Raw genomic sequence first — 25575 nt, forward strand, 5'->3', positions numbered from 1 at the left:
CTAGTTACAGCTGGAAAGCACTGCAGCTGACACAATTCAACATGGCTGAACAACTAAACTATTACAAAGTCTACTACTCCTTGAACTGAGGTGGCGCTGCACACTTTACACCATCGTGGTGAAGCTCCATAACTGCCAGGTAAAAAAAACAATACAAACAACGGCAACAGTCCTGATAGAGCCAACACCTGAGGGGGAACCGAAAGGTGGACACTATTGTGGCACTTATTGCATGCTCTTAAAGTGTTAGCCAGTTCATCATTTCTGTTTTTATATCTTACCAAAGAAGAAAGAGAAGAAATATTTGCAAGAATAAGAAAAACAACTATAGCATTACAAACAGGCAGCATATTGTTGTGTGCATGCAAGGCTGGACTTTAGAGGTGGTTCTGCTGCTGAAGATGCACGTTGAGCACCTATCACAGCAACCATGACAAACATCCGTCCTTATTTAGAAGCTGTTAACCTTTTGTGCAAAGCATTTCACATCCATTTTGAAAAGAACAACCATTATTCACTTTATTTATTCATGAGAGTCCCCGCACTCATCCTCACAAGCCACGGACAGTAATGCATCTGAGGAGGTGTGTCTATTTCGGTCTGACAAACAGTACAGGCCTCCTTACCTGGACTTGATGTTAACATTCATCACGTTTCTTATGTACATTAAAGCAGCATTGTACCTAGCACAGCTCAGTGTTTGAGGAATTTCTCTTTTACAGTGTCAGAATGGATGTATGGATACATTTTATTTAGTCTCCGTTTGTAGAGAAAATGAGGGGTGAGCATATTTTAGTAATAGGATACAGATTCTATGTTTTTATTGTTACAACAGTACATTGTAAAGCAACACAGAAGACATAAAACGCTCAAAACCCACTCAGACACATTCAAATATTCGACAGAGAAAGCTGCACAGAACTAACAGTGCGTACATGTAGTGAGCAGTGATGAAACTGCTGCATTTCTATTCCTCCACGTGCTTTCGTTCGTCACGACGCGTCACTGTTCCTGTGCTTTAACGCCAAGTGACTATATCTTCTGAGTGAATTTCAGCTCGGCGCTACCACAACAGTTTATTATTCATTTTATCCTGCTCGTTTGTCTTTGGACATGAAATGCAAAAGAAAAAAGGAGCTTTAATATGTATTTTACTGTGAATAAGTGTCTCTGTGATTTAATTTACTTGTTTCTTTTCCATTGTCTGGGCTTCACACCTCCTCCTCTTCCACCCACCTCCAGGCCCTACGGGAAAGGTCCCACGAGTCTGCGTCGCTGACGTCGCCTCCTCAATATGCCAACTGCTGCCCAACAGAGGGACTTGTTTCTATGCCACCAAACAAAAGCCTTGTCTCTGTCTCCTGGCAAAATGAAACGTCCAGGCCCCTCAGGAGAGAAAGTATTTATTAGTGTGTGACTCATTCATCTCTAAAGTGTGTTCACGGAAAAAAGAAAAAAGAAATGTAATACTGTCTTTACTTGACTTAATGGCACAGTGATTCACCCATCAAGTCAAAACATCAAGTCATTCATATGTGCTCAGCCAATGGATGAATCATGATATGAATAATATTAAGAGATTGTTTTTGCTCTCAGTAAGTAAAACATGTTATCTTAATCTCCAATAAATGTCTGCTTTTATCTGAATCAAAGCTTTGTACTTTAAGAGTATACTATCTTATCATATCTTATTTGAACTTCTTCATTGTAGGCATGTTGGAATGACATTTATAAAGTTCCACAGAGGAAGAACAAAGGGTCATAAGAGAAATTGAAGCGGTTAAAAAACAGAGCCCACCTGCTGCTGTCTGGAGTTCAGTCTCTTGGCTAGACTGATGTACTCCAGGTTTTCGGCTGCTCTGCCCCCTCCAACCAATGCCGCCACTCCTCGCTATATCTTGACCGCCAACAGACTGCAGTTCACGATGTCGTAGCTGCATTCGGCCGGGGAGAGCTTACAGGAGGAGGAGGCACAAGGATGGAGGTTGTGGTCCGCGGCGGAGGTCTGGGAGAGGATGACTGTGTCACAACTTTAGATTTATGATCCGTTATCTGATTTATAAGGTATGTTTGAGGGGTGACAAGGAATGCTGTGATGGTGTCACTGGATCAAGGACACAGCTGGCTGGTGTAATCCACGATATGCCATATTGGATGCAATACAAGTGGGAAGATGAAGCTGCACATATATATGTAACACCAGACAAACTGTATAGGTATCCTTCAACAACCAGGCTTCTTGTGTTTTAAAACTAAATAAAGAAAAGCTAAGGATGACTATTCTTATCAGGCAGATGTAAGGGAAGAAGACTCATGGAAGATTTGATCGAATTTATAGATCCACTCTTATTGCAGGTGCAGATGGAGGGAGCAGAGGAAGGATCCAAACACAGATCAAGCAGGCAGTTGCAAAGAAAATATCCTTTAACAATAAAAAATGGCAGTCAGCAACGAAAGATGAAAGACAAATTGACAAACGACAAAGCAGCTGAGGCGGTGCCAAAAGGGACTGGCTAATGGGGAAGTGGGAACAGGTGATCAGGAAGACTAGTGACTGCAAGGCTGATGAGAGACAGGTGAAACTAATCAGGGCGGGACAAGCAATCAACAACACACAAAGCAAGGAGGTAACTAAACATGACACATGAGGAGTAAACTTTAAAATAAAACAGGAAACATACAAAAAAACAAACAAGACCATGACAAATGTCTGATACATTTTGGGTGGATTCCATTGTTGGTGCTAGTCTACAATGTCCTCTGTCATAAAAAATTTTTGTGTCACCACAAAAATAAATGATAAACATTTTCACATCATTTTCGGCAGACAGTGCAACCCCACAGGATTAGATGAACACAGTTGGGATGTTTCTTCAGACAAAGAAGGAGCCAAAGAGGGACGGATCGATTGATCTTGTCCCTCTTTTGCTGTCATGCTGTCTGGCTTTTGGTGCCTAATGCCAAAATGTTATGTGTGCTTAGAGTATGAGGGGGATGACATTTTCCTTTACTATCATTTTTAACAATGTTTTATAAATATGTTCATAGTAAGAGGTAAAGAAAAGGCAATTAGCAGAATCCTAAGTACATCAAGGATTCATTACAACATCCCTGCATATAACCAAATAACCAAATTATATCATTTACCAAAATAACATTTAAAACCATTATAGTACTGTGTATCCATAAACAAAACAAACCATTCACATGAAAATGAAGAAGTCGCACCATGCTTCACGGAAAATACAACTTTTTAAAGAAAAAACTATTTTAATACATTTTAATGTATCACTTTAACAATCACAGTCAAGTAATTCAGCACAGAGAAACCCATACATTTTGTTCCTGCCATCGCCAACACAACAGGCTACAGACATTTTCCTTGACATAGCTTTATGTTCGGTGTCAGACAACGGACAAAGATTTCATTGATTTGAATTGGATCTAAATGCCGCCGCTTGGGAATTACAGTAATCAGGGGGCTTTGAAAACCTGCAGTCTATTTTAAATGTGTAGTCCTTTCAACAACATAAACATAACTATGTCAATAAGACCCCCTACGGTGTGTGATTGGCTGCACTCAGACACAAGATAAGCCATCACAGGGCAGTTGGCAGCAACAGAAGATGAGATCTTTACCAAGACAAACATGTCGACTTTTATTCGTCAAAAAGATGCAGGTACTTTCCCTTACTAATTTCTGATTTATGTAAAACTGGTGATCATTGCCACAAAGTAATGAAATATACAGGTTTGTTTTCTAAGACTCTGTGGCTTTGGTAGCTGTGATGGTGGTTTGTTGTCTTTGGAAACATGCTGTACGTGTGCTGTATTGATCCATTCAGTAAAGAATGAATGGATCAATACCAGTAAACTGAAACACAACACCAGGACATCACACATTGCATCTGTGATTGTGTTTCAAGCATTTTTCTTTACCAACACATTATTTGGTTATTAAATATATAATAATTGAATATTCTCAATAATATACTGTACATCACACAAGCAGTTTGTTTGCTGTATATTTCAGCAAACATCCTGAAGTCGGCACAGAGATGAGGGAAGTGAGAAAGTGTCTTTCTTTTACAAGTATTGACACTCGTTTCAGTGTATATATATATCACGAGGAAATGCCATCTGGTCCCAGGCACACAGTGACTCTCACTATCTCTCCCACTAAAAGGTTTGTGTTTGCTTCAGGGTGGTGAGGAACTGCTCTGCCCTGGCGTGCTATAAGAAACATCTGCACTCTGCAACCTCTCTTAAGAGAAATATCAAACACAGTTTTAGCAGCTTTGAAATGAGAAAGTAATCACGAATCTTAAATAAAAAATGAAAGTGGTCATTAATCGTATTCGCCTTTTGGTCAATAATGAATCCTGAAAATCAGGCGTTCATTTACCAGCTCATTTATATGGAACTGAACGGTCCCTGAAGGAATAGCCCCGCCTCTCTGGCCCTCACTTCCTCCACTTGACTCAATTACCAGTGGTCCCACAGACAGCAATGAATTCTTAATTGGAAATTGATTAGAAAATAACTTTTTCTGGCTTCATTTGCTTCTAAACTCTGCTCCTGCACTTTTATCAAATCACCCCACAGGTATTAATTGGGCCACAGTGACTTAACAGACTGGCGGGTGGTCTGAGTCTCTGTTAATCAGCTCAGTCGGGGACGACGACATGGAGGGTCGTCTGTCGGGTACGTCGAAGTAATTATAAAAGTTACAGCTGGAATGTGTCTGACTGAGTTTGTGGTTTTATGTGCTTATATCCAACTGGTCAATATATTTCTATTTTATATTAAAACACTTAATATTTAATTTACAAGGTACACAGTACATGTAAATAACAAGCTTGATGTTATTGATTTCCTAAGCATAACGTCCACATCTAATGGCCTCTGCAGACTTGTAGAGTCAGTGCACTGAAATCAACAGCAACTCCCACTTCTCCAATCAATGAATTTAAATTTCTAAAATGAGTATAAGTAAATGAAAATTGAGATGATTTATTCATTTCATCTTGCACGCTTATCATGGGATGTTGTATGCAACAACATGACATGAAATGATTCAAAACAACTTGTCGAGCCTCTCCTTTCGTTCTCAACTTGTATTTTTGTTAGATGTCTCTTTAGTTATGTGAGAATTCTTAGAAACCTTCTCTTACTATCTTTCTTTTCCTTTTCTATTTCCTTTTTTTATTGTATTGCATTTAAATTGGGAAACCACCAGTGCCACAAACCTTGTTTACAGTAGTTTATATTTTCTTTTAGAATTAGTGTTTTAGAAATAGTGAGATCGTGAGTCCAAGTACCCTTAGCACATCACGCATCCATGTAAAATTCTGACCAGATGCCAGATCTTTGAATGTTTTAATTACTTGGATTTTTCAGATTTCATTTACTCAGTGAGATGTTGAAATGCACATGGACGCCTGAATACTTATAATAATTCTGCTGGTAAAATTCTAAATCCTGAAATGTTTTTGTTAATCTAAAATATATAAAATGCACAGTGAATATGTTCAGTCAGGAAATAATAGAATCCATCTATATAATACCAATTATTATACAATACCAATAATTGGTTTATTTGAACTGTGAAGTGCGATCTCTGCATGTTCCTTGAACCCCAAATTCCCAGAACAATTATAGAGGACATGACCTCAATGTCCTGGCTGCAATCCACTGTCCTGTTAAAGGGTAAGTGTACTTATTATCTTCCCTTCATCTAGAGCAAATGTACACAGATCATGAAATATTCAGTATCTGAGCTGCCATGTATGTCTGACTCAGAAATACAATTTTGAAGTATTGTTGTGATGATTTCTGTCATATACTTCTTCCACTCCAGTGCATTTCAGAGAGAAATACTGCACTTCTTTAATAGATTTAGCTGATGCCTATAGTTCCAACCAAATGTAGTTGAAGAGTTTCCATGCAAAACATATTGTCTTATAAATATGATAAATGTCTATAGTAGGCTATCTACAGCAGTTTGATTTTGGAACGCCACCTAGATAACATTAAAATGCTGCATTCAGGTTAAGATATCAATAATTTAAAGCCTCAAAGTGTGATCCAAATGCAAACCAAAGGTCAGCCCTGCCCACCATCAAAAATTCAAAACACAGGACGGGAACTTGCTATCACTCCCAAAATGATTGGCATTTCTCTTAACACTCAACACCAGCTACATCTAAGTTGTTCATGTTCTATGATGCTGTTAAAGGTTTTATATTTGTTGGTGTTGTTTACGTTATGTTTTTAAATACAACAGGACAACAGGGGCCTGTCTCTTGAAGAAGACTGGGATAGCCAGCAGGATGATTCAAATTGTTGTAAATAGTTGATTACTCGTGCTGCTAGCAATGAGAGCCATGCGGAGGCAATAAATATGCTCTAAACTCCGTATTGATCAACATTGTTACCATCCATCTTGAGGGAGTTAGAATGTCTTACAATCCAACCAATAGTGGTCGAAACATTTCATTCAGGCGCAAGAGGAAAAGTCAGGGGATCACCAAAATCATAATGTTTATGGATCATGAATATGGATCGGCATTGCCGTCCAATAAAAAAGACGAGTGGCCTCCACACGTTCGTTAATGGCCTTTTTATGTGGTTCACGGTCCTTTTTTCAGCCTCCGGGAAGCCATCTCCTCATCGCTTTCTCTCATACATGATCTTTTTTTTTCTTTTTTTTTTTGATTACAACATTCTGAGTAGTTATTCCTCTCACACAGCCTGTCAGATGTAGTGTTTATGGTGTGTTCAAGTGCAGCTTTTGACAGAACATGTGATTGCCTCACATGTAGTGCAACGTGTTTGACTTTATACACTCTTTATAGGCACTAGCTCTCTGAGTTTACCTTAGTGGGTCATGGCCCCAAAGGGGTCTGGGCAGTCCTGACTATTTGTCATTTACGATCACATAAGACTTTGGCCTTAATCAATAGTCATCAACTGTACTTGGCCTTGGTGTGTGTGTGTGTGTGTGTGTGCGTTTTCACAAATTCCTTCTGACCTAAAATTGTTTCGACAGACTTTCAATTACATCTGTTCTTAAAAATGAATCAGCCTCCGCAAATCATTTCTGAGACGAAGCTGACTGAGGACAGGGCCTGCATTCCCATGATACAGAGGTCACTCGTGGAACCATTGTTCAAACCTAACCTTCTTCCTCAATCAGTAGTGAGTTATAATTATCATAACGGCCTTCAGAACATCCTAAGATTGTTCTTGATTGCTACATATTTTGATGCAAACGAGGAACAATATGGGAGACATTTAATAGCTGAGAAAAAACATGTATGACAATTAAAGTAATTGCACAGAGACCACAAAAGCGACCTCAAGTAATACTCATTATCTCCTTTCCTAAATGTTCCTGTTTTTTTGTTTTACATCTGTTGCATAGTTTTTTCTTCAGTGAAAGCCACATATTATCTCTTGCCATAAATTAGCTAGCAGCCTAATTACCATGTACCATCCAAAACAAAGCTCATTGTGGGTGCATGTTTGTGCTGAACACAATATCAAGCTCACTTTCTGCATTTTTATCCATCCCACATCGCTAGAGGTGTAGTAAACAGTACACAAACATGGCACACGCACACATGCATACAAACAACCACTAACTCTTTGTATCTCTTCAACAAAAAAACATTATGGAAATGATGGAACTGCTTTTGTGCACAGCTTTCTGTAGCTTTACGTGGCTAGCTCTCAACCTCATTTGTAAAAGGCCGCTGAGGTTGAGTCCCTGTGTATCGAGGGACAAGTAACATTTCCAATGGGCTGGTGTGTTAGTGTAGTCGCCTGAACTCATTTATTGACACTTCATTTCAGCCCTGCCTTGAGACCTGCAGAGGAAACTGCACCTTGTACCCGGACAGAATGCAATATCTTACCCACACTTAGCAGACAGTACATTTGGATGTCTGCATTTCCCAGCCATATTGATTTTTCCTTGCTCATTACCTAAATATATGAAATGGTCATCATTGGTCAGTATTGTAAGGACAATTATATTTCACATGTATTGTTGCCTTTACCTGGCCAGAATGTATCCAAGCATCATCACACTGAAATTACAACCATTTAGAGCTGAGCAAAAAGAAAATAAGTAGAGTTTGATAATTGGGTTTGAAAGTGGCATAATTTAGTCATTATGTGATTTAGTCATTATGGAGTCCCAACGTGCTTGAAAATGTGAAAGTAATCCAATTTGCCCTGTTTGAGCAGGAGATTATATCCCCCCCCCCCCCACCACCACCACCATGCCTTGCACTTGCAGAGCCATTTTGACGTGTACAGGTCCGTTGTTTCCTAGTGGTACTCCAAAGGAAACCTTATAGGGGATCATATTGATGCATTTCATATGCTATCAAAAGCCTGTTAATATGAGCACTGAGTAGAGCTGAGTATTGGTACTTGATAACCTCTAGGTATCCACTAAAATAACCCAGTTCCAAGTCGTTTTGAAACTTCAGGTCAAACGTTACCTGCAGTTACTCCTTGTTCTTCCGAGATCTAAAATAAAATGACTTTGACACATGGGACGCTGCATTAACATAATCAACTGTTAACAACACTTTTAATTGTCAACAACAACCTTATCAATTCTGGGCACAGGAGCTTCTCCTAATCATCCAACTCTTCCATATTTGTTTCAAGCAATGTTGGGTTGTGTTGGGCAAAACATATATGGAACTATTGAATGAAAAATAAATCAAATACCACCTGACTAACAATTTGAAAACAAGTGGTCCAATGCAATACTATGCCTGGCATGTGTGAGAGGTGCCCACTCCAACCCGCACAGAAAGCATAGGTGCAAAACCACTAGAATATAAATCAGACATGAGCCGGCGGCTAGCAGCTAACAACGCTAACAACGGCAGCGGTGCTGACATAGCTACTATTCCGCAACAACGCGGCCAATTTTCAGCGCTGTGCAGTGCAGCAGTGATTAGCCAGTGGGACATACACACTGCTTCCTTTCACATTCAATGCAGTTTTGAATACATACATGATGGGTATCAAATGAAGTACTCTATTGGTATCAGTATCACTTTAAAGGTACTGTTATTGGTACTGCCATTGTCATTTTTAAGATATCCGCCTTACTGGTTTTTTTTCTAATCTCCTTTTATTTTTTTTAAAGGGTTTGGAAGGCATAAAAAGGTAACCAATGATAAGAGGAGGAAGTGCAGAGACTCAACACTCAAAAAGGACCTCAAAGTCAGCACGATTCTTGGATAGTGCTAGTGACATCTGCAGAGTGTGCGGCCTTGCCAGCACTCTGGACAGCATTAATGACCCAAACCACAAAGTGTAGTCTTTTTATCGTCTTATCTCCGACTGGAGAATGGGACAGACCGACCATGTGTGCTGTGCTCTGACTCCGTAACGTCAAGTATCACCCGAGGGCAGAGGCTGGTGATATAAGTGCTTATGCAATATCACCAGTCCTGAACATTCAAATGAAGTAGTAATGGTTTATGATTCTTTTTTTTACATAATAATAATTATTCTTTCTATTATTTTCATTTTGATATATTAGATTCTGACATTCCTCCGCCATCAAGTGTGGGCTTATTTCTTTTTAAATAATATCTTTTTCATCTGCATTGCAGCCTGCAGGCACTGGCTCAGCATGGTGCGTCTTTGTGTTGGTAGATTCCGGGACGCTCTGATATCTGAGACTTGAGTAGGTTGTAATCAAACATGAGAAATTGTTAAATTCACATTATGCCTTTCACAACATCCATGTCTGTTTAGGTTTCCACATATATTGCACCATTCGTGGCTGCCAACAACATGCATTGAAATGCCTGTGAAAACAACTTTCATTGTGATGGAGCACCTCTCAAGCTTAAGTTTTAAGTCATCTAGGCAATCTATTATGTTCAGAAATGAATAGAAACCAACGGCGGCCTGGAATATGGGGAAGCAATCAAAACACTTACGGTAGGCTTTGGAAAATGGTTTGTGGTAATGTAAAGTGTATTTTCGTGGTGGTTATTGGACTAAAAATGCAAAGCCATGTTTTAGTCCATTAGGGTTTAAGGTTGTGTTTGTTTGTCACTGTACAACACAGGGTTGTGTAACAAAATGCTGTTCGTAGTCCCATTTTTCTACTTAAAAACATACAAAAAAGCATATTATATGATGGAGGGTGGGGGATGAATTTAGGAGTCTCACAGCCTGAGGAAAGAAGCTGCCCTGAAGTCTGGTGGTATGGCAGCCGATACTTCTGTAACGCTTGCCAGAAGGCAGCAGAATGAACATGTTGTGGCTGTTTAATACCTTTGCAGGCACCTCTATTGTCACCAATATCACTGATGCTCGGCAAATAGGCACCAATAATATTCTGGGCAATTTTAATCACCCACTGTAGAGCCCTCCTATCCTGGGCCGTGCATCTTTGTAAAAGTTAACAAGCACAGGATTCTTGCCCTCTCAAGTTTCCTTTTTTTTCACCAGGATGGAGATGTGTGAGGTTTATGTCAGGGTGTTTGTGATACTGATCCCAGGAACTTCAAACTGTTCACTTGCTCCACCTCATTACCTCAGTGTGTGTCTTTGCCTCCCTGGTTTTATTGATGTTGAGCAGTAGGTTGTTCTCTGAGCACCATCTGGTCAGAGTGTATAAGTAAGTTTTTCTGTAGCAGCAGTTAAGGTCAATACAATATGTGGGGACCTATGGGACCTCAGCCCTAAACTAACCTAAATATCTCAGTGCACTTTTAACTAGTGTGGATGTAAGCAAGTCCAATGCACTGTAGCACCTAAAACAAGCAGTTTATATTATTGATGTTTGGGTTTTTTTACAAAAAGAAAAAAATCTAACATACAGCACAACATGAAAATATGACATTGCAATTGGAGTAAAATTGTAAATTCAAAATAGAATATGAAAATGCCGTAAAGATGAGTTTTAAACACCATGATGTGGGATCAGCCTGTTGTTTTTTCAGTGTGAAGAAAAAGCTGGTATTGATATCAATGCATGGACATTATCTCACTCAGATCCTGTTGACGGAGACTACCGATGAAACTGGCACAGAATTAACAGCTGCAAATGGAGGCAGTTAACAAACACCACAACATTGCACTCATTCAGAGCAGGATGCAACATCTCCTCTCAGACCTCTCTTAACCGTGTCTTGTTTGATACATATAGTTCCATAAAGGTATATGGGAGGATAAATGCTGAATGATCTTTTGTTTCATTTTTGGTGAATTATTTCATCAGTGTCATTTCCAGGGGTTATTTCCTGTATCTTGGATTTAAAGCTCTTTGGAGAGAGAGAGAGAGAGAGAGAGAGAGAGAGAGAGAGAGAGAGAGAGAGAGAGAGAGAGAGAGAGAGAGAGAGAGAGAGAGAGAGAGAGAGGGGTGGTGGGAGGCGGGGCTGGCTGGTCATGGTTTTTCAGCACCGCGGACAGCTCCCGTCTCCTGTCTCCGGACTGCAGAGAAGCGACGCTGAAACACAGCTGGATGATAGGGGGGGGGGAGAAAAACCCGACTCACATCCATCCACAGATTAACCTCCAGCTCACACCGTCATCACACAGTCTTCTTTTCGTCTCCTCTTCTTCTCCCGGATGGTTGAGTTGTCTCGGTTTTTCAGCCGGACTGTGGAGTCCATCTGCGTTTAACTGCATTGCCTCTGCGTCTTCGGTCCGTTTCCCCTCCTTCTCTCCCTGTTACTGGCAACCACAACGCTGTAAAAGTGATTTGTTTGGAAGGGGAGGTGGGGGTGGGCGGGGAGGTGGAGTGGATCGACCTGCTCGAAGTTCCTTTGATCTGTTCATACTTCTGTCCGATACGTCTAAACGTCGCTGCTCGGCTAACCCTGATTATGTTGAGGTGTGGGATTCCTCTCCGTGCCCGGGAGTGCACGTCACTTTAGGAACATGAAGTTGAGTAGTTTCAGTTCCGTCGGTGCATGCTCAGATATGAGATAGGCGACCTGCATTTGCAACCTTTGGCTGTGATCCTCAGATCAGAGTGGGTCAGGCGAATTCATTTTTTTTTGTGGGCAACAGCCAGAAAGAACAAGATGAGGTGCCTCTATGACTTTTTAAATTGCACGTAAGAGAGAGAGAAGCCGAGTGGGTCTTTTACCGTGCTGCTGCTGCTGCTGCTGCTGCTGCTGCTGCAGGGAGCGACGTTCTCTTTCTCCAGCTGGCCAAACGAGTTTGCATCAGAGAGGAGACCGTGAACTCTGGTGAAAACAAAGAAGACAGAGCGGTCCTCTTTCTCTCCACCCCTTACACACAGAAGTACGATCGAAAATGAAGAAGTTTCGGAAGGTATTGGACGGCTTGACCACCTCCTCTCCGGGAGGGAGTATCGGATCCCCATCGTGCGGCAGCGCGGCCGGGACTCCCACAGCGACGCCGACTCCCAAGGAAATCGACGTCCAGGAGACGCTAGTGTCGGAAAACTTTCAGCTGTGTAAGGTGGGTAAATAAAAGGGTTTGCTTGTTTTAGGCCACCAACCCCCGACTAAGGACTGAGGTCCTCAGGCATTAGACTAACACCACGCAACACCTTGGATTCTGGCTTCCCCAAATCCTGATTCGCATATGCGATGCTTGCGAACTAAATTATGTCTGGCGCCGACGCAGGCATTAATGAAGTGGAGAGGGACCGTAAAAGTTGGATCTGGAATGAGCTCATCTGCTGCCAGATTTGGTGGCCTGCTGTTCTCTGTTTTTGTTGACAGTTCAGCGCCACAGGCAGATCCTGTTTTACAATTCTACTGAGCATGGAGGCAATTTTAGACAAAACAGCAGAGAGAGAGAGAGAGAGAGAGAGAGAGAGAGCGAGAGAGAGAGAGTGAAGCCAGATAAAAAGCTGGTTCTTGTTAGCTTTAGTGTCTTTTTGTTGTAGCCCCATAACGGTCAGGGCTTAGCCCCCGCAGACACGTGTGCACGGCAGGCAGAAGATGACAAGTGTGTGCCGTTTTAGGTTCACTTCAGCTCCCACCGGCATGTGCTGTTTAGCTGGAGTACATGCGCCCCGTCATCAGCATGCTGTTTAGGCTGCAGTAGCCTGCACACGTGTGATATAAACAAACCAAAGGCAGCCGATGAATAGTTGCATCAGCAAGCAGGCACGAATGGTGTAGGAGCGATGACATAACTGGTGTCCCTCCCTTGCATAAGAAAAAAAAAGTGCAAAGCAAGCCAGCGGAGGGACCCTGCAGTAGATGTCCTAGCTGATGTGCTTTTCACAGAGAAGGAGGAAGAATGAGGGAGGGATGTGGATGGTTGGTGGTGGTGGTGGTGGTGGTGGGGGGTATTTATAGCAGCCTCTGCCGCCCATTGCAGCCCTTTTTCTGGATGAATTTTAGAGCTGACTGCAGTGATTATTCCTCAGCCTTAAAGAAACAGGGTGGATTTTGGATACGTACAACTGTGAATAATTCATTGAGAACCCACGAGAAACTGGGTTGTTTACGAAGCTATATTATTATTGGGCAGACTGACACTAGTGGAGGGGAGGGGGGGGGGGGGGTTATGGAGATGGTGGTGGAGGAGGAGGAGGAGGAGGAGGAGGGAGGTTGATTCACAAGCTGAAATGAAAAAGGATGCTGCAGAGCACCCTTGGCAGGCAGGCAGGCAGACGGGGAGGAGAAAGTGCTGGAAAAGAACAGCATGATTCCCTGGTCCCATGCAGGAAGCTGCTCCTCCTTCAGTGAGCGGCTTAATACATGGTTGTTTTTAAAGACACTGGGTCAGCAGAGACCCTCATGAAAAAAGCCAAAACACGTCAGTGTACAAATATGCCCACCATGCCCACCACCACGACATTTCTTCTCAGGGTTTTTATTTGAGTCTGAGCAGCCGGTGCAGGTTATCTGTATTTGTGTGTGAGGGTGTGTGTGTGTGTGTGTGTGTGTGAAAAGGAGTGAGAGACAGGCACAGAGGGAGAGGGATGGAAGAGGCTGTGTAGCTGCACCTGTTACTGTATGTCTGTCAATTTCTTTTCCTGGTGCAGACAGGGGCCAAGGTGGGAAGAACAGTTATACGTGTTATTGATCCTCTGTATTGTCACATTTTGGCCGCTATGTCCATCACATATCTATTATCCTTTGCTAAAAACATATTTGTTTTGGGCCTTGAGCTCAGTGACAACCTTGCGCTTGACAATATTGCTCACCTTAGGCATAGCTTTAAAAACATGCTAAAAATGATGGAACACTATATCTTAAAGTGAAGGTTAAAGAAAGCCAGTATTTTGATGGATGTGTGGAAAGAAATCTGTCTTCTTATTGTCTCTCTCATCAACTACTTCAGCTTTCTGATGTTATGCCGAGCTGAATGGGGGATGTAGACATGCACACACACGGAGATCTTAAGAACCATTTAGTGTCTCCTGTGACCTTTTCCCTCTTTCACTAAGCAAATATGTGCATACCATACGCATAAGAAACCGGTTCATTCCCAGTCATGTTTAAAGGAAATATATGTAAATGTAGAGGTGTTGGATTATGCAAATAAGCATGTTTCCTTAATGTATATCCAACACACATAGGCCCATATCTGGTCAGTAGTCAACAATAAACAATGACAGATAAATGCATTTTTTTCCTTTTTTTCCCAATGAACACAGAAGAGGGAAATAGAACACAATAACCTACATCTTCCATTTCCAAGTATTGCCCCGGCTATTTCTAGATTGGATCTTCTAACAGGGGTATAAATCTGTGAGCTTGTGCAGTGTGTGTGGGAGGCTTTGGCGTCTTGGCTAACTTCTCAAAGTTAGTCATGACTCCTGTCCTCACTGTGCGTGTGTGTGGGAAGATGCAACAACTCATTTTGATGTGCTTATAGTGAATAGTGTTGTTGCACCCATTGGCAGAGGTGCTGAAACAAGGTCTCCCAAAAGAGAGGGAGAGAGACTAAACTGATCTGTTTGTTGTTTCTGTGTCTGTTACTTTTGTGACCAAACAATAGCTTCCTCACCAACCCCATTATTTCTGTATGTAGATTAATAGAAATGTGTGTAAAAACAAAGAAAGGGTATTATTGTAGTCGGCGTTCCCCATGTCAGTGTTCATTTGGCATTATGATGTAATGGAGCTGAAGAGGAGGACAGAAGAAAGGCAGGATGATAAATGACGGTTGAGGCCAAGCAGAATATATACTGGTTTGCATTTCTCAAAATACCCTGACAGCTTTCAGGCTTATGGAATGAAGACAGCCCTTTTAGGTTCGGTTTCATTGAAAACCAACTTGCCAAATTCCTTCCCTCCAACAGGCCACAATGTGTTGAGTTATTTTGAAATAAGAATTCAATTTGTTTCTTGTCAAACCCCAAAACAGAAGTGGTTCCAACAAAAAAACTCTTCAAACATTCATGTCCCAAAAAAGTAAAACATGAATAATCTAAACAAAAAACTAGAATACAAACAGCACTTTCCCTCTGGCTAAAACTACAGTACAGCTGCTCAAACAAGCAGAGCCCAATAACGGGAAAATAACCCTACTCAAAAATAGCTGAGCAAAACTGCAGAGTTTCCATACGATTCTGAACTATGTTGAGTTTTGGGGACTGAAATTTCTGTATATAAAACTTGCAGACCCAAAAGGGCACAATATGTGCTCAAACAAGGTGTCTGGAGATTACGGAGAACTTACAAAAAGAAAACTTACAGTATGCAGCAGGTGTGTAGGTGAAAATACTCTGACAGCAAGGCCACAAATATGCAACTAAAGGCTCAGAACCAAAGTTGTATGCACCAAGTCAAGCCTTGGACTGGGGTGGGCTAATTCAGTGAATGCCACATTGGGTTGTCTTACTGAGTGACTAACCACGAGAAAACATTGCACAATCCTGATCTATGGTGCCACATGCTGATGACAGGATCAGGATTTGGCATAAACAGCTTGAATCATGGATCCGTTCTGTCTTCTGGCTAATTAATGCTAATCATTGATGGAAAATGGAGAATGGACTTGCATCTATACAGTGTCTTACTAGTCTTCCTACCACTCTACAATACATGTCAACATTCACCCATTCACACACACATTCATACGCTGATGGCAGAGGCTGCCATGCAAGGTGCCATCTGACAATCAGGCCCTAAATGAATGCACATTCACACACTGGTGTCTTCGGGAGCAATTGTGGGGTTCAGTATCAAGGACACTTGGGACACTTGAACTGGAAGTGCCTGGAATCAATCCGCCAATCTTCCATTAGTGGACAACCCACCCTATCCCTGAGCCGCAGTTCTTTATTTGTTTTCCCTCAGCCTCATAGTTCAAAGTCATTTTCATTCAGGTATTCCTGAATGTGTAATGACAGAACAAGAGGAGAGAAAACTAGGGACATCATATGATCATACTGCCCTCAAAAATGAATAAAAAGACAATAAACAGTAGAAGTACAGAATGTTTGCAATGCAAATTCTAACATTAGATTTTCACCCATTGTTTGAGGATTTCAAAATATATACTGATATGCTTAAAGCTGCTAAAATTTGCATAATTTTCGTCAGCAACTTGGATGTGAAAGCGGTCACTTGTAGTGAGTGATGAACATTGATGAGTATCAACCGATTCTGCAATTTGTTTTCGCTTTTCTTTTTAGAGTGTCATTGTTTTGGTATTCAAGCCACAACTGATTTATTTATTTTCAGCAAAAAGAGGCTAAAGACCCACTGTACACTACCTGCTCAACACCGACTGTCAGACAGATTTACAACTACCTGAACATTATGAAGCAGCTAAAAAGCCACAAATTTCCCCGATGGAGTTGGTGGAGACCAAAACAGAGCTCACTTATAGTGAATATTTGGATTACATTCTTCAGGTGGACATAAACACAACTCCAAATGAATGCTTTGTGTTTCCCTGTATCTGCTTGATGTTTAAGGCAATGTTTTGCGAATAAGTTCACCATATAAACTTAAAACAGTGAAGTCAATGTTCTTGCTGCCCCTGAATGGCCAAGATCAAAAAAGAAAAAAGGTGTGCCCTAAAAACAATCCAATAATAACATATATAAGAGCCACCACGCAATCTCCTCTATGACACAGTGTCAACAAAATATTTCAAATATAAGCTTCGCAAAAGTAGTATGACTATTGCATTGAATTACAAAAACAGCCCGTATATCGAAAAACAGAAGCTCTTCACAGTTGGAAAAACAGTTACAGCCAGATGTTTGACGCTAGTCATTGCCAGCATCTGTGCCATTTGCATTCTGGGAGGTCTTTACCTCATTTGACTTCATTCATTTTGCATGAGCCTTCCTTTTTTTTTCTGAAGCGGAGTAGTGACTATAGAATTTGAATCAATGAAAAGGGCTGGTTTCCATATTTATTAAGTGCTAGTTGTAGCTGTGAAGAACATGGTTCTAACCCCCTTAAGATACATTTCTGAATATACTCTTAGTCAAAGACGAATGGAAGCGGATGTGACAAAATATGATTTGTAAATGTTGCCTTTAAGCTGACAGAAGAGCATAAACTTAAATGCATCTTTGGTTTGTGACTGATATTGATGCAGAAGTAGTACAAACGATGCCAGGATCCTTCAACAATCAGGTGTGCAATCTATGACTGCACTGTAATAAGACACTTGTAAAATTGTTACATGTCCACTCCAAACCTTGCAAAAGTAGAGAAGCTATGAAAGCTCTGTACACTGCATAGATAAACCATTTTTTAAAATACAAGTGTTAGAGTATTTTAGGAGAAAAATGCTCTTCAGTGTCGATGTCAAACACTTTGTTAGCCCAAACATCCACAGAGAACTCTTCCCTGAGAGGTTTTGCGTTGCTATAACAATCACATCACACTACTTTCACCTTTGCTTCTTTGAGAGAAGAATCATTATTTCCATGACCATAGGATCTCAAGTCTCTGCAGTTGGATCTCATGTCTGAACTCAGTTAGGTTGTGAGTGTTTAAATATATTTATCTATTGGCTCTGTTGTAGGTCTGTTAGGTCTGTTGTAGCAGTTCACATTTATAATCTCCTTTAGTAAATTACCCATAACAATAACAATAACACACTCACATTTCAAATTAGATTTCATTGTAAAAAAAAAACATGTCCATTTGGATAATCAGAATGATTGTAGAACAACTCATTTTGCAGAAGAATTGAGTTGCTTTGTGCCACATTTTGGACTAATGGCCTGAAAGATGTATGCTAATGTCTATTCTTTTGTCCAGTTCTATTTTTGTCAAGGATTTTGAGCAATTATTACAGCGTGTATCTAGTGATGACAATTGGTCGTCTGCCAGTTTGGTCCAGACTGAAATATCTCAACAACATTTAAATGGATTGTCATATAAGTTTGGTACAGACATTCCCCAGAGGATGAATCCCTCTGACTTTAGTTAGCCCCTACATCAGCAGGTCAAAAAGAAAAATGTATCCTGGGAAAGAGCCTACCTCTTCATTTATTTATGGCTTGCCACCAAATGTGTGCAGACCTTCCTAATTCTGTGACCAAATACTTGTAAAATGTCTGCCTATTAGCCTCAACTGTACCTTGTGTTTGGCCATTCTGATTCTGACTCTGATTCTGACTCTGATCCTGATTCTGACTCTGATCCTGACTCTGACTCTGATTCTGATCCTGATTCTGATCCTGATTCTGATTCTGACTCTGACTCTGACTCTGACTCTGATCCTGATTCTGATTCTGACTCTGATTCTGACTCTGACTCTGATTCTGACTCTGATTCTTCTGAAACGAGAGGGTGAAGCTGAGTACAATCGAATGATCTCGCAAACATCTGTAAGAAACCAAAATGTTAGAATTAACTTCCATGAAGTGAACACACACTGTGAAAGGGTTAAAGTTCTAAAACAAAAACACAGAGAACTCACAGACCAGAGTACGCCATGGCAGAGACCTGTCAATCACAAGGTAGCCACACTCTGAAGCTTATCCTCCTTTACTGAGTATTTTATTTAAATGGGACCATAATTTACAAAATGAACATCATGCTGTATTGAGGAAAATTTGAATTTGTTTTACAATGTTAGCTTGTTAGATAGTTTGTCTTGTTATAATGACATCTATGTTGAAGATGAGGTGAATGTATCTGGTAGTAGGAGGAACTCATTTGCTATCTACATGATGAGGTATTTCCACCAACACTCTCATCGCTCTTTATATACAGTACTGTATTCAGTATATTGATCCTGGAGACTTGTTAATCACTGTGCTGATAATTCACATATTTGCTCTTCAGTATCAAACAATGGTTGTGAATAAATGCTGTAATCATCAGCAGTATGTTAAACCATTAGCAGAATGGCTTTAGCGTAAATGTTCAGTTGGTCCAGTGTAAATATTTCGCTGAAGAATACATTTTATTTGTAAAATGCATGGTTTAAGCCCAAAGGTTAGGGGTTTGCCATCCCCCTCGTCTCTTTCCTGACTGTATGATAGGGCTTGTAAAGATTACATCACCTCACTCCCTCAGAACCGACCCAACGAGCTCTCATGGGTGTGATGACTCAGTGGGTTGACTTCCAGCTAGTCTCACATTACCATGTGTCAACTCCCTGCCAGAAGCCACAGTGTGGGATCAATTAAGGGGGAGTTGGTGTCAGGCTGACAGGAGAAGATGCTGAAAAAGCAATAGTACTGGAGAGATGTTAAACTGTATACAAGTGAGACAGAGGAAGAGGGGTTTCCAAGAACAAGTAACGTCTGTGTCTATTTGTGCGTGTGTTGAGTATGCAGTATACTTTTTTTCTCCTTTTGTGCTTGAGAATCCATCTGCCTTACTCACTATTTTATACCTTTCTATTTTACAAACTTCAGGCTCTGTGGCATGAGTAAGAAATCATTATTAAAGTGAAATTATGGTCATTGAAGTGTTCAAAAGAGCAGCAAGCTGAGACAGAATCTGTATGCTATGATGGTGCTGTAAAAACATGCCACAGAAACATGGTACGTTTTCTGTATGCGACACTGTGTTTGACAAAGATAAATAGCCGCCTCTTGATTTTGTGTGGGCTTTCAAACGGCTTTGTCCATTCTGTCTAGGTGACAGCAGACTGCCTGCCTCACCTCATGCTGTGCAAATATAATGGAGTGAGCTTTTCAAACAGCCCGTCATTCCACTCAATTGTATATCACTTCACTCTCACGAAGTCTGTTTTCATTTTGTTCAATTAATCAATAACTGACGTAATTCCTCTTTTGTGTAATATGTGGCTCCTAGTGAGAAACAATTCTTGTCAAATTTCATTTTATTTCTCACAGAAAAAACTTTAAAACCTGTTTTTAATTTGTTTTATCCTTACCAGTCAAGTTATAACCATTGATGTTATGAAGGAGAACCACCTTATAGGCAACTATCAGGGTCCCACCCGAAAGGCCCCATTCAATGGAATATTTGTTTGTTTTTCATATCATCATTGCTTGTGTTTCAGTAGCTACATCAACGTTCTGAGGAGAAAGGAGGTTTTTGAAGTCACACATCTGTAATCCACTGTTTTATCTATGCTGTGGGTCACAACATAGATTTTGTACTGACGAATCATAAAAATGCAATAAATGCTTAACATTACAGAGATGTTCTGCAAATGGTCTTTATGAGTAAAACACAGCATCTTCTGTTGTTACTGCATCATGTGGCTACTTGCAGAGAAACATCTATTTCAGTGATGCACAACATTTCACATGTTTATTCCATTTTACTGTCGGAGAAAATAGGAGCAATGTTTAAGTGCATGACCAAGACTACGGATTTAAAAGTATATTATGGAAAACAGTCCACTTGGAACTGCAGTGAATGCAAAGCTTTAACCCAACATACAGTTTCTCCTCCGCCTCTCTGAGTGGTTAGTGGATCCTCTGCTCTTAAGTGCTACTCTCAAGCACTTGACGAACCTCATCTCCGTGATGTGTCTCTAGAAGTATCTAAAAGGTGTATGCCTGAGTTCAGGTTTTTGTTTTTGTTGTCATTATTTAATAGAAACATGACTCGTTACAGAATTCAAGGTTCTTCTCGTTTTTGAAATTCAGGTGAAAAGTGCAGACAATATTCCTTACAACAGAAAGAGACTCAGGCAAGAATCCATCTGATAAAACTACTAGTGTGCAAGCTAATCACTCACGCTAACCACATTAGCTCTAAAGTTACAATGTAAAACATTTGAAATTGTACTGATATAAAAAAAAAACAGGCACCTATTCAAACCATACAATAACAAAAATGTAATATTAGGAAATATTATTAATATTAGTCTCTTAACCTTTTGTTTTGAAAATCAACCTTACACGACTGTGGGTTATTCATGGTGATCATGAGGAGGCAGTGACATGTTACATTACAATTCCGTGGCCAGGAACACGCGACTATTTAGCCTATCAAGCCAAAGGCATGATGCTTGTGCCATGTCTTGATTCGCTGATATGCCTGCTGTTGTGGTTCGGAGGTTAAACCACAGTACATCCGCACATGGCTGGTTTCTGACCCCATGTCTGCATAAAAGCACGGAATGAAACCCCATCGTACATTCACAACAATCACCTCTTCCACACCCTCCAAACAGAGAAAAGTGCTTTGCACTTGCATAATAGAAATGATGTGTATTTGATTGTTAAACCCACGCTTTCATCTGAAGAGAGACATGCTTAACATTCAGCACATTTGAACCTTAAAGGGTTTGTGTTCAATGCTGCCAGATAAAAAAGAGAAAACAGGACCGTATGGTGCACCTACCTGTGCATTATTTTCATATGTAATTTAATCATCCCTCTAAAAAAGAAAATGCAATATAAATGCACAAAAGCTGCACATACATATATATACACATACATACAAGTGTCTCTCCCCCTGGCCACACGCATGACACTGTGTAGTCGGCAACTATCATACAAATGCCCACTACAGTCAGCAGGGAGGGATGCTTATCCAGGCTCATTCATTCGTTTTCATACCTCAGAGCTCTCACGCTGCATTCTCACCCTGTTATGTGAGTTCAGCAAGCGCACGGAGGAAGTGCTTATAAGACCTGCATCAGCCTCAGTGATGAATGGAAGTCCTCTATTTGCACATTCTGCCGTGTTGGTTCTCGGTGCTCATCGAACTATTTTAGTAAACAGTTTTAAGAAATATCTTAAAACTGCTATAATTCATATGTTCATGTCATATGACTATGGCCACTCATATAATGAACCAACAGGTAATTATCACCTGACACTTTAGTTCCACTCACCCCGTTTCTTCACTCTCACAGCTTTCATCAGCGTTCAATCCAGCAACAATCTTCTGCAAGAAAGCTCTGACACTGTACATTACCTGCCCAGCATCAAACGGAAAAAGTTTGCGATTAGCTTTTGAGCAAAGTGGAGAGCCACATATTTCCCTCAGGGGTTAGAGGAGACCAAAACAGAGCTACAAGGACAGACAATATCGGACCTACAGTCGTCAGGTCACCAGAAACATGACGCCATCCTCGTCTCACAGGTGTGACCTAATGTGTTGGCTATCATAAACCTAATGAGGTGATAATATGTCAGTCAAAACATAAAAAAAATATGCAGGTTAAACTACTATTTAGCCCACGTCACAGATCTCCCAGTAGCTGTTTTGGTGATTTGGTGATAAATAAATGAATAATTAAATGAATAAATCAATGGCTGTCAATGTCGAAATGTGGTTAAATGTGGTTAAAAGCTGCAACTTGACATATAAATTGGGTATTACAGCTTTTTCAACTTAATTTCAGTAACTATATTTCAAGTTAGCAGGTTCCATGATAAAACATCTTCAAAAGACTGTTAAAGCACAACAATTTGTTGTTATTTTACACTTACAGGTTTGGACATTGTACATATTAACAGTGGTAAATTTGCAAAAAAATAAGAAAATAGCCCTCGACCCTGAGGTAGACTATCTAAACTACAAAGGATAGAAAATTGGTTCGAAAATACAGTCAAGAGCGTATCTGATAAGAAAGGAACAGTATCCTGCTGTGTTGTGTAACTGCAGTGTGTTTCAACTCGTTTCGCACATTCAGAAACCCCTGATCTCCTCTTCCACTCCTCCCCCAAACGTCTTCGCTCTTACCCACGTTCTGGTTTGCCCCTCTTTTTTTGGGGCTGCTCCTGACTAGATCAAAGGAATTTTAGAGCAACCTCAAAATATCTCCCTTCAGAGCCTGCTGGGGGAAGCCTCGTATATCTTTGTTTGTTTGATGGGCACTCCGGCTTTGTAACGTCTCTATAAACTGGAGTAGATGTATGTGACGGGAATACTCTACTTTTCTCTGCACCATGTCTGTCATCCTGATGTTTAGCCTGAGGGGACAGATGCTATAACACCTGGGTGATGCAGAGGCACACTTTGTATGCACACACGTATCACACACAAAAGCAGCTTAATAAATGTATCGTAGTATGATATTATTATATGGAGTTCATTATATTACAACACATTTATTGACGCTTTTGTTCAAAGTGATTTATTCAGGTGCATTTAACTTGAACATGCTATGTTCATAGAATAAAGGACACAAGCCTGGCTCCATGCTCTTTACTTTGTCCCCAGTTGTGGTTAAGATTGACATTTATATTATATCATATGTGTCTCATTTTTAATGCAATAAAACACTTTATCCAGCTACTGGTTTAAACTGACTCAATTCATATTACAAAATAATGACTTCTATCCACTAAAATGTAAGTGATATTGAAGCTGTGTTGCCATCAACTGAAGAAAGTTGACCTGACTGAAACACATTTTATGAAAACAAAGACCCAGCATTAGCATTGGTGATTTTTGCTGTAATTATTATAATTATACAGTATTCATATTTGCCCTTGTAAACCTGCAACACTCTGACCATTAACAAATGTTCCACAACTGATCTTTTTCTCTGTTAAATCTCAAAATTGATGCTTGGTCTGTGCTCTAATAATTGTATGAATCATTGTGTGTGAAAATAGAATTTACATGAAAACAGGTACTGTTTGTGCCTTCTATCCAATTAAACTTGAATGAGATGCTGTTCCCAAGTTTGTTGGGCTACTTGTGAACCTAAAAAAAACAACAATAACATTAAAACACAGAAAAATTGCTTATCGAAAGCTGTTCCCTCTTGTACAACATTGTGTGGGTGTGGGCTAATTTAACACCTGCTCGAACATCACTTACTGGGCTGTATAGCCAGAAGTGCACAGTGCTTCAACCAACAGAGGACATTTTCTACACTGTGCGATTAAGGGTTGATTTGCCCTTTTTGGATTTACATACAGTATTGTCATGGCAACACTGAAACATTCCCATTTGATTACCGGTCACATGTGAGCTGTTAGCTATTCATAGACACATTTTTCATAACATATATATATAACCAAAGATCTTCTATATCTCGCTAACTGACAACCTATGTAATCTCTTACTTCGGACTACAAATGACTTGCTGCACTTTGCTAAAAGATTTTATGCTAAAGGGTTTTATGAATGGTATGGAACATTTCAGATTACCCAGAATTATGTAGCGATCGATCTTGTTTTTAGACTTTTACAAAGCTTTCGACACCGTTGAAAATTCCTTTATTTTGGAGTCTTTACAATATTTTGGGTTTGATGTGAACTTCCCACATTAATGGTTGTGTGTCGTTAGCATTGTCAGCTAGCTTAACGTTAGCAATACATGATAAAATGATAATACTTCGAGCAGTTGAACACACCTGCTGTTACTTAAAACATGAATTAAATGTCCGTTGTCCCTCTGACTAGTTCACTGTAATTGACATGTGTCTTTTCTTTATTAAGGGCAAGTACGGTTAGTATAGCTGTGTGCTTATTGTTTTCCAGAGCTAGCTACAATATGGGGACCTCATAAGCTAACTTCTTCAATAATTTACAAGTAACATTACATTTCTCTCTTTTCCATTTTCTGCCACATACATGCTACTCTCTCTCTGCATTATTCACCACTGGCAGTACTCTTGCTTCACACTGCACATCACAAGTGGCCCCTTCATCCATTTTTACTTTTATTCTTGCCGAGTTCAAAAGGCTTACCTTGTGATGTTGTAGTTGTGTAGATAAATGTATCCAAGCACCATCAAGGTCAAGTTGTGGAGTCTGCTCAGTGCATTACTCCCTCTATCTGCTGAGGTCCTGCAGTGTACTATAGTGAAGGGCCAATGCAGGGAATCAAGAGCTACAGAGATGCTGTGTTGGGATAAGAAAATCACAAGCATTTTTTTGCACTGGTCAAGTACGGACATGGCTCTCAGAAAGCAGACTGTAACCAAGCAATGTCAGCTGTAGGTCCTCGCAATTATTGCTAATTAGTTCCAGCTAATATCATGGTACACTAACCAAACTTTTTTTTATTGGCAAAAGCAATGATCAGCGCTGCCTAAAGATGCGAAGCCTGGCCTGCATGTTGTCCTTAGTATTTGCTAATAAGGAAACATTAGGAAAGATAGAATATTCAAAAAAACTAATTGGTTAGTCTCAGAGTTTAGCTATTATTTTTCACATTCTTCACACACTCACACTTTGATAGAAATGTGCACACGCTGTACAGAGCTAATACTCAATA

At 40.3% G+C, this 25575-nt stretch overlaps 1 protein-coding gene across 1 annotated transcript in view; it reads left to right on the forward strand.

Annotated features, from left to right (window-relative positions):
- Window positions 1-12312: 12312 nt before the first annotated feature.
- stxbp5l (syntaxin binding protein 5L) overlaps window positions 12313-25575 on the forward strand; it is a gene marked incomplete at both ends in the record, with an annotated part of 108968 nt that continues 95705 nt past the window's right edge. Inside the window, one exon of the mRNA XM_079169820.1 lies at window positions 12313-12480. Within this exon, the coding sequence (XP_079025946.1) occupies window positions 12313-12480 (168 nt within the window). The remainder of the gene's footprint in view (window positions 12481-25575) is intronic.

This window comes from Pholis gunnellus (genome assembly GCF_910591455.1).
Source record: "Pholis gunnellus genome assembly, chromosome: 12".
Lineage (NCBI taxonomy): Eukaryota > Metazoa > Chordata > Actinopteri > Perciformes > Pholidae > Pholis > Pholis gunnellus.